The sequence below is a fragment of the Pteropus vampyrus genome, unplaced genomic scaffold, assembly GCF_000151845.1.
Source record: "Pteropus vampyrus isolate Shadow unplaced genomic scaffold, Pvam_2.0 Scaffold171, whole genome shotgun sequence".
NCBI classification, from domain to species: domain Eukaryota; kingdom Metazoa; phylum Chordata; class Mammalia; order Chiroptera; family Pteropodidae; genus Pteropus; species Pteropus vampyrus.
This window is the reverse complement of record NW_011888952.1, coordinates 2,604,146-2,614,754: the sequence shown is the minus strand read 5'-3', so window position 1 is coordinate 2,614,754 and position 10,609 is coordinate 2,604,146. Positions and strand designations below refer to the sequence as shown.

General features: G+C 38.6%; 1 protein-coding gene and 1 long non-coding RNA gene across 4 annotated transcripts in view; one reads left to right on the top strand and one right to left on the bottom strand.

Moving 5' to 3' along the window:
- Positions 1 to 3,451, top strand: part of LOC111745971 — a 16,230-nt gene extending 12,779 nt beyond the window's left edge. Inside the window, exon 3 of the long non-coding RNA XR_002782858.1 lies at positions 3,345 to 3,451. This is a non-coding gene — a long non-coding RNA (uncharacterized LOC111745971). The remainder of the gene's footprint in view (positions 1 to 3,344) is intronic.
- Positions 3,452 to 3,860: 409 nt separating this feature from the next.
- SEC13 (SEC13 homolog, nuclear pore and COPII coat complex component) overlaps positions 3,861 to 10,609 on the bottom strand; it is a 45,392-nt gene continuing 38,643 nt past the window's right edge. For 2 of the 3 annotated variants that reach the window (XM_023536847.1, XM_023536849.1), the window contains one exon: positions 3,861 to 4,334. In XM_023536847.1, coding sequence (XP_023392615.1) covers positions 4,035 to 4,334 — 300 coding nt within the window. In that variant the 3' untranslated portion in view covers positions 3,861 to 4,034. The remainder of the gene's footprint in view (positions 4,335 to 10,609) is intronic. The other variant, XM_023536848.1, reaches the window with a different exon arrangement.

Genomic DNA, 10,609 nt, shown 5'->3' with positions numbered 1-10,609 from the left:
CTCTACCAGCTGTGGTGTGGGAGCCACACCCCAACTCCTCCATTGCTACAGCATTCACTGGGGCTGAGCACTCAGCCATGGCAGCTAGGGAACTGCATCTGCAGGCACTGTCCCTATTTTTCCTCCTCTCCTCCTTCCCCTACATGTTCCAATACACCCAGCTTCAGATTCATTGATGTATGGATCTCTCAGGAATCCTAGTATGTTGAGCAGTGGAACCTTTGTTAGGTTACAGAAGTTTGACTAGTTGTAAATTTACAAGGAGATACAAAGGGGCTGTCTCATTCTGCCCTGCTGCTGCTGCTGCTACTGTCACTCTTAACCTTTATTTTAAAAATATATTTTCACTAGGTATATAATTATAGGCTGATGGTTTTTCCTTTCAGCGCTTCAAAGATGTTAATTTTCTTATGGTTTGCATAATTTATGATTTGACCGACACTGTTATACAGTTGTCTCTCAGTATCTGTGGGGGACTGGTACCAGGACCCCCTGTGGATAATCAAAATCTGCAAATGGCCAGGCCCCTTAGATAACATAGTATAGTATTTATATATAACCTATATTAGCATATAGGCTCCAGTAGGATATGCCTACACATCACTTCATTTGTGTGGATTCAGCATACTGTTCAGTGGGTGGCAGATTCAAGTTTTGCCTTTTGGAACTTTCTGGAACTTTTTTCCTGAATATTTTGGTCTGCAATTGGTTGAATCCACAGATGCAAAAGCCATGGATATGGAAGGTCGACTGTATTTGTTCCTCTGTATGTAATATGTCTTTTTTTGGCTGCTTGTATGATTTAAAAATTTTCAGCAATTTTATTATGGATGTGTGTGTGTGTAAGTGTTTCTTCTGCTGTGGTTCTCTAATTTTCTTGGGTCTGTAGTACAGTTTTAATCCAATTTGGAAAAATTTTGGCTGCTGTTTCATCAAATATTTTTTGTCTCCCTACCCTCTTTTGTTCCTCCTGGGGACTCCAATTTATATATATTTTAGGTTATTTAATATTGTCCCACAGGTCACAATTGCTTGTTTTTTTTTTTTTTAGTCCCTTTCTATGTCCGTTTGTGTAGTTTATTTTGCTGTCCTCAGACTTAATGATCTTGCTCACTGTAGTGTCTAATTTGTTTTTACTCCCATCCAGTTAATTTTCATTTCAGATATTGAAATTTTCATTTCTAGAAATTCCATTTGCAACTTTTATCTCCCATTTTTCTCATGTTCATTTTATGTTCTTGAACATTTTTATAATAGATATTTTTTAAGGTCCTTATCTGCTAATTCCATGGTCTCATTTCTGGGTCTGTTTTTTCTCTCCTGGCTACGGGTAATATTTTCCTGCTTCTTTGTATACCAGTGATTTTGGATTGGCTTCAATACTGTGAATTTTAAGTTGTCAAGTAAATTTTGTTATTCCTTTAGAGTGTTGGACTTTGATTTGGTTAGATCCTTTTAAGATCTGGAGCAGCCTTTTCTCTAGACTTAATTTAAGATTAAGGCATGATCTTTCTTGGGACTCTACTCGATGCCGTTGATGGAAGTTGTTGCACTCTAGTTTCTGGGAAAATGAACTATTCCCACTCCTCTGTGAATTTCCAGGAATTGTTTGGTCTATTGCTCTCCGGTCATGAAGAGTTTCACCCTTCATATATGCAGGTTAGTACTTGGTCAGACTCTGAGACCTTTTTGCAGATCTCTCTGAGCAGCTCCCTCTTCTCTAGTACTCTACCCCTAAGTTCTAGTTTAGCCTTCCTGAGCTCTGATCTGTCTCTGCAACTCAGTGAGACTACTGCATTCTGTCTCCCTGCGCTTTGGCCTGGAAACTGCCTCTAGGCAGTAAGCCGAGGCGATTGTGGTGCTCCTCTTATTTCCCTTCTTCCAAATACTTCCTGTTGTCCTATGTCTGAAAGCAGCCGTTTCATGTATTTTGTGTGGTTTTCTACTTGTTTACAGTATGAGGAAAACTCATAGTTATTAATCCTTCAAGCGAAGAAGTAGAAATCTTCCCTGTAGTCTTTCTGAACTCATGTATAAATGAAAGCCTGTAAAACTTCTAGTTTTGACAGCTGCTCTCATTGGCTTGCTGAGTTTTTTTTAGAATTGAGTATTTGATGGTAATTCTTCGGTTATCTGGTTCAAAAGATCATAAAAACTACCCCTTGTTTTTCCCTATGCCTGTCGCAAACTAGTGTAATGGCTCTGAATTGTGTGGCCCTACTACTTCATGTTCAGTGGTTAGAGGGACCACCTTAATGTTATCTGGGGGTTTCTTTTGCTATGCTAGTTGCTTTGTTTTTGTGAAAGGAATAAAAATTATTGTGGTAGCCACTGCCATCCTGCCCTAACCAGAACTTTGTCTCTTTTAAATTACCATTACAGTCATCTCATCTTGGGGTGGCAACTGCCCTGTAATATTGACATAGTATTTCCACTTAGCCTATTTTGTAGTAACAAATTTTGGGGATTTTCCTGACCTCAGAAATGGCTAATGTGTTACTACCACTCTAAGCATCAACTGTTCTGGTGGTAATTTTATTTAACTCCAGATTATCTTAACTGATCCTTGGTGATATAAGCTACAAATCAAGTATATGGCCAGGAGCCCACTAACCTATTACCAACCCAGTGTATGACATAGGACTCGTCTCTTCTCATTCATTTGACAGTAGCAGGTACCATCAGGAAGACCAGGACTGCCCTTGGGGTGCACAGAGCTAATTAGGGAAGGCAGACATGTATGCAGAGCTAACTAGAACAGTATGGTCTACATCCACTGAGAAATGTAAGCACAGGTGCTTGTTGGGCCTTTCTTTTGTGAACAGCAGAAGAAAATAGCAGTTTTCATATTCTCCAAGGGCTTGGATTTTGCAGAATGACTTGGGGAGGCCGAGTGGGCTGGGGCATGGCCTATCTTCCCTTCAACCAAAATAATTCTACCTTTTCCCAGTTTGTCTTATGATCTAAGATTTCAAAATGGGTTTTGCTGCTCAGAAACAAAGGACAAGGAGCAGGGGGAATAGGAGTCCACACTTACTGTGTACATAGCCTCCTGAGGGTGAGTGGCTTGATTTTTTTATTTAAGTATATGCATATAAAAGTCTGGTGTGATCACTACCCCTAGATGACAGCTGAGGAGCCTCTATACTCCCTGATTCTACGTCGAGAGTTCTAACTTTGGAGTTGAGATGGATCAAGACTCACATACCAGCTTTATCTCATCTGACAGTGTGGACAACCCTGGGCAGGACTCTCACCTTCTGTGCCAGTTCTTCAGTAAACTGGGGACATATAACTACAGGTTTGTTGTGCTGCTTAATGTGTGTAGTGCCAGCTCACAGCAGGTCTTAGTAAATGGTAGTTATCGTTGTGACTGCTGATTTAGGTGAGAGTCTCAGAATCTCTGCTGAGAGGTGATACCTGGTTCAGGGTCTTTTAGGACCCCTCCATCACAAGCCCCTCTGATCACTGACAGGGTCAGTAAACAAAATGAATCATCCTCTTTTCTGGCCAGTCTCTAGTATTGCTATTTGGTTAATACCACCCTGCACTTGATTGGTCACCCATATGCATCAGCTCATTTGAGTCTTGTGACCATTCTGTAGCGCAGACTTTATTTCTACAGAAGAGGATGTGTTCTCAGGCTAAGTAGCAGAGCCAAGGTTACAGTTTCTGTAACTGAAGACCAGGTCTAACACTCCTTTTACAGTGTTTTGTACAGTATCTTCTGTATAAACTATCACAAGGATGCTTACACAATGACAGACCAGCTTTGTACGTGGGGTTTTGCCAGGCCAACAGGTTAATGTTCTAGTACAGTGACCAAAAAGAGTCAAAATGAATTTTTTTAGGGAGGCTAATTAGGGCGAATTATAAACAATGTTTAATTATGTTGGAAACAATACCCCCCCAAAATGCCTGAACCCAAAAAGTACATAAAAATGGCCAAAAATATTTTAAAATAATAGATTTGAAGATCATTTGTAGTTTTTTTCCTTGAGTGCTTTCAGCCAGACAGTGAATTTGAAACCATATCAAATCATGTCAAGGCAGATGATCAATCTGGTTGCAGTTTTAACTACTCCTGGGAAAGTTATCTTGGAGTTGAAGACTCTTGCTACCAGCTGTTTGGTCAGTCGGCCCAGGAAGGGGCAGTCCTGGAGTCCGCAGATGGGGAGCTGGGCCCCGCCTGTCTTGTCACTGCTCATTCTGCTGGCCCTCTGTGACTGAAGCGGACACGGAACCCTGGCCCTTGTTGACATCACTGATGCAAACCCACTGCCCGTCGACTGACTCCTTCCACAGGGTAACCTGCAAGCCAGCACACACACAGCCTATTACAGGTCAGCACCCCTTCCCTCGGCTCTCATCTCAGTGGGTCCCCTAATGAGGGCCACGATCCCCATCAAGAACCATGGCTCATATCCTTGTGGGTAAACAGAGCACTTATCTTGGTTCCCAGACTGAAATCCCATCAAAACAGAAGAAGAAAAAACAGAAGAAAATTGATATAGTTAAGAAAAGGAAAGTGACATCACCAAGACAGTGACATGGGTAGTTCCTAATTTTACTCCTACTAAAAAGAAAAACTATTCATGGATAAGACACTAGTGAGATAAACCTAGAACACAGGAGAGAGGCTGAAGTAATCCTTGCACCAGAGACCAGGACAGATTGCATTAAAAGGATAAGAGGAATGGCTAACTTCACCACTCTTCCCCTAGGCTGGTACAGTACCATGCTGAACTTACAGTTCCTCTGGAGGGAAAAAAAAGAGCCCAGGGGTGACATCTAGCACCCCTAGAATTGTAGGTCATCGTTTTATAGGAGCCCCTAGTCTGGTTTTGCCACATGGGGATACCAGGTGTACCTGTGGGGCTCAAACACTGGGAATTTGTGACAGAAAAGGGGGAGGGGCTTCCAAAACCCAACACTTAGCGGACCTAGTTCTTACCTGTGGAGTCCAACTAGTAGTTCTAACCAGTGGCTTTGCTCATCTGTAGAATTAAGTCAAGGGTACAGATCTAATTCAGGTCTCCAAATGAGGAATTTTGTCCACTCTGGTGCATGGATCATAAAAACTGATTTATATCCCCTTCTGCTGCAGAGTGGCTCCTGCAGGAAGGGTTGGCAAGAACAACCAGAACCCGCATGTCCCACCAACTCTATAGCTGAGAGGAAGGTGGGCGGGCAGAGCTGATTGATTGCTTCTGGAGCAAAGGCAGTGGCCCTGTCTGGCCAGGGAACTTGGGGCACAAATGAGCTTGCGTCAAAGCCACAAACAAGAGCATTTGTGGCTTTAGAGCTGCTTTTCCTGCTGAGCCCAGGACAGAAAATTTGTAGCCTCACGTATTGCTGAATACAGCCTTCAGACCACCCAACCAGAACACACATGAAGATGCATATCCCATCCAACAGCCCTGCTTATAGTGGCACTGGAACAGAAAGCACAGACCATGGCTTTTCCTGTCTGTAGAGCAAAACCAGTGGTTTCCCCTGACCAAGATATTTAGTACACATTCTTGCCTGATTGGAGTCCCGGACAAGGTCTAGGTTGCTGTCCCATTGCCTCACCAGGGCAGGGAAGCTAACTTATAGCCCCACCTACTGCTGAGTAGAGCAGGAGTCCCCAACCTCCAGGCCGTAGACTGGTACCAGTCTGTGGCCTTTTAGGAATTGGGCTGCACAGTAGGAGGTGAGCAGCAAGCAAGTGTGCAAAGCTTCATCTGTATTTGTAACTGTTTCCTGGTGCTAGCATCACCGCCTTAGATCATCAGGCACTGCAGTCTCATAGAAGCACCAGTCCCTGGTGCCAAAAAAATTGGGGACTGCTGGAGTAGAGGGTCCAGTCTCGACTATCTAGTAAGCCTGATCAGAAAATTCAGGCAATCGTGAAAGAAGGCCATTCTACAGACTCACTTGGGGAGGGAACCAAGACAGCAGTCCTATCCAGCTCTTCTCAGCCAGTGGCACCCCACCTTCCCTGAGCTCAAACAAGTGCCTCACCAAGCCTCACGTGCCCAAGGACATCACCTGCAGACACATACAGAAACCTCAACTGAGCTGGCTGGTGAAGATCTGTCTCTGCCAAAGTGAATCTGTAAAGTCTGGAAGAAGAGACCATTTACTCCAGTGTGTAGATACCAACATAAGATAGCAGGGATCATGAAAAACCCGGTAAATATGAGACCACCAAAGGAAACTAGTAAAGCTCTAGTAATTGATTCTAAAGAAATAGAGATCTATGAATTATCAGATAAAGAATTCAGAATAATCCTCTTAAATTTGGTGAACTATAACATACAACTAAATGAAATTAGAAAAACACTACATGAAAACAAGAAGTTTGACAAAGTAATAGACACCATCAAAAAGTAAATTCAAATCCTAGAGTTGAAAAATAACACTGAGCTTAAGAATTCAAAAGCAGATATAACAATGTAGAAGAATCAGTGGCCTGGAAGATAGGACATTTGAAATTATCTAGTTAGAGGAACAAGAAAAGAGAATAAACAAGAGTATAGAAAGACTATGAAAATTGTGGAGTATGTTCCAAGACCCTCAGTGGATGCCTGAAACCATGACAGTGCTGAACCCCATATATACTATTTTTTGTCCTATACATACATACCTATGATAAAGTTTAATTTATAAATGAGACATGGTAAGAAATTAATAATAACTAATAAAATAGAACAATGATAAAAATACACTGTAATAAAAGTTACGTAAATACAGTTTCTCAAAATATCTTATTGTATTGTACTCACCTTTTCACTTAAAGGAAGCGCATTATGGCTTTTCTTTGGCATATCTGAATTGCAGCAACACTACTTTGTGCTTTGGGGCCATTAAGTACAATAAGGGTTACTTGAACACAAACACTGTTCAACAACAGTTGCTCTGATAAACGAGATGGCTACTAAGTGACGAAAAAGTGAGTAGCATATACAGTGTGGATACGCTGGACAAAGGGATAAGTCATATTAGGCAGGATAGAGTGAGATTTCATTACCTTACACAGACTGTGCAATTTTAGACTTATGAAATGTTTATTTTTGGAATTTTTCACATTTTTGGAATGTGGTTGACCACAGGTAACAAACCATGGGAACAGAAACAGTGGGTAAGGAGAAACTACTGTATTAATGTTATGAGAATTCCAGAAAGAGATGAGAAAAGGACATGAAGTATATTTAAAGCAAAAACTGCTGAACACTTCCCAAACCCAGGTAAAGTAGACATGCAGATCAGCGGCCCAAAGGATCACAAATAGGTTGAACGTTAATAGGGTTATACTGAGACACATAATTGTCAAAAATAAAAGAAAAAATTTTAAAAGCAGAAAGAGAAAAGACAGAAGTTTCACAAGGGAATCCCTGTGAGACTATTGGCAGATTTCTCAATAGACACTTTTCAGGCCAGAAGAGAATGGGATGACTTATTTGAAATATTGAAAGAAAAAAAAAATGTTAATCAAGAATACTGGTGAAGCTATCTTCCAGAAATGAAGGAAGGACAGACTTTCCCCACAACCAAAACCTGGGGGGAATTTATCACCACTAGATGGGCCTTACAAGAAATGCTAATAGGAGTTCCATGAGTAGAAATAAAAGGACACCAATTAATATCATAAACATAAGAAGACAGTGTAAAACTTACTGGTAATGGTAAATATATAGTATAAATTGGTTATGTAATATGGCATAGTTACAACACTAGTTTAAAAGGTTAAAAAAACAGTGAAATAGATAACATCATCAGTTACACAATGTTAAAAATATGTAAACTCTAAGTAACATTAATAACCTAAAATGTGAGAAGTAAAAGTATAAAGCTATTGAAATTGTTATTAGTTTAAAACAGTATGTTATAATTTTTAAGATGTTTATGTAAGCTTCATGATAAAAACATAAAGATAGCAAAAACAAGGAATAATGGATCTACCAAACAACCAGAAAATAAAAAAATGGTAATCGTAAGTCCTTACTTATCAATAATTACTTTAAGTGTAAATGGATTAAAATCTCCAACAAAAGACATAAAATGGCTGAATGCAGAAAAAAACAAGATCCAATGATGTGCTGCCTACAAGAGACTCACTTTAGCCTGAAAGATACACAGAGACTGAGAGTGAAGGGATGGAAAAAGATATTTCAAGCAATGGTAACCAAAAAAAGGAAAAAAAAGACAGGAATAGTTATACTTACATCAGATAAATAGATTTTAAATTAAAAATGAGAGAAAGTAATTATATAATGATAAAGGGGTCAATATATCAAGAGGATATAATAATTGTACATATTTATACATCTTACACTGGAGCACCTGAATACGAAAAACAAAAAATAACAGAGCTAAAAGGAAAAACAGCAATACAATAATAGTTGGGTACTTTACTACTACACTCTCAACGATGGACAGATCATCCAGACAGACAATAACAGACCTGAGCAACATTCTAGACCAAATGGACCTAAAAGACATATACAAAGCATTCTGACAATAGCAGAATACACATTCTTCTCAAGCACACACAGAACTTTTTTTTTTTAGGATAGACTATATGTTAGGTAACAAAACAAGTCTTAGCAAATTCAAAAAATTATATTTGAAATTATATGAACTATCTTCTCTGACTATAATGGTATTAAACTAGAAGTCAGTAACAAGAAAACTGAAAAATTCACAAATACATGGAAATTAAACAACACTCTCCTAAATGACCAATGGCTCAAAGAAAAAATAAGAGAAGAAATAAAGTACCTTGAGACGAATAAAAAGGAAAACACAACAGTTATGGGATGCAGCAAAAGCTGTTTATGAAGGATGTTCACAGCAATAAATACATTAAAAAGAAAGATCCTAAACAATATAATTCTACATATACCTTAAGGAACAAGAAAAAGAACAAACACCCCCAAGTTAGCAGAAGGAAGGAAATATTAAAGATCAAAGCAGACACAGATGAAATAGAAAAAATAACGAAACTAGACTGGTTCTTTGAAAAGGTAAAACAAAACTGACAAACCTTTAGCTAGACAAACCAAGGAAAAAAAGAGAGGACTCGAATCAACAAAATTTTAAGTGAAAAAAGACATTATCATTTATACCACATAAATACAAAGAACCATAAGAGGCCAGTATGAACAACTACACATCAATAAACTGGACGACCTTGAAGAAATGTAAATTCTTAGAAACATGTAAACCACCAAGACAATAAGAAATAAAAAGCCTGAATAAACCAACTGCTAGTAAGGATGCAAAAATTCTCAATAAAATACTAGCAAGCTAATATCAGCAGCCCATGATAAGGATCATTCACCATGATCAAGTAGGATCTGTATTTGGGAAGCAAAGATGGTTCAACATACACAAACCAATGTGATACATCACATTAATAAAAGAAAACATGATCATCTCAACGGATGCAGAAAAAAACATTTGACAAAATTCAACATCTGCTCATGATAAAAACTCTTAGGTATAGAAGGACTGTATCTCAACACAATAAAGGCTATTTATGACAAGCCCACCACTAACATCATACTCACTGGTTAAAGGTTAAAAGCTTTTCATTAAGATCAGAACCAGACAAGGGTGCCCACTCTTACTCAACACATTACTGAAAGTCCTCAGAAAAGAGGTGAGGGACAATCAGAATTGGAAAGTAAGAAGTAGAATTGTCTCTATTTGCAGAGATATGATTTTATATACAGAACATTCTCAAGACTCTTCCAAAAAACATCTAATTACAGAATCCAGTAAAGTTGCAGGATACAAAATTAACATACAAATCAGTCTCATTTCTACACACTAGCAACAAATTAACTGAAAAGAAAAAACATACCATTTACAACAGCATCAAAAACAATAAAATACTTAGAAATTAGAAACTTAACCAATAAACTTAACCAGGGAGGTGAAAGATCTCTACTCTGAAAACTATGAGACACTGACAAAAGGAATAGAAGATGACATGAATAAAATGGAAAGGTAGCTCATGTTCCTGGGTTGGAAGAATATTGTTAAAATGTCCATACTACCAAAAGCCATCTATAGATTCAATGCAATCTCTATCAAGATTCCAATGGCATTTATTTTAAAGAAGTAGAAAGAATAATCCTAAAATCCATATGGAATCACAAAAAACTCTGAATGGCCAAAGCAGTCACGAGAAAGAGCAAAGCGGGAGATATCACACATCCTGATTTGGGTTATACTATAAACCTTGTAATCAAGGCAATATGGTACTGGCAGGAAAAAAGAAAATAGATCAATGGAACAGAATCAAAAGCCCAGAACTAAACCCAAGTATGTATGGACAACTAATATTTGAGAAGGGAGTCAAGAATACTTAATGGAGGGCAGACTCTTTAATAAATGGTACCAGGAAAATTGAGTATTCACAAATAAAAAAACAGACCTCTATCTTACACCATTCACAAAAAGTAACTTAAAATGGATTAAAGACTTAAATATAAGACCTGAAATCATAACACTCCCCTAGAAGACTATCTAGGAAAAAAGTTCCTTGACATTGGTTTTAGCAATGATTTTTTAGACATGACACTTAAAGCATAAGCAACAGAATCCAAAATAAACA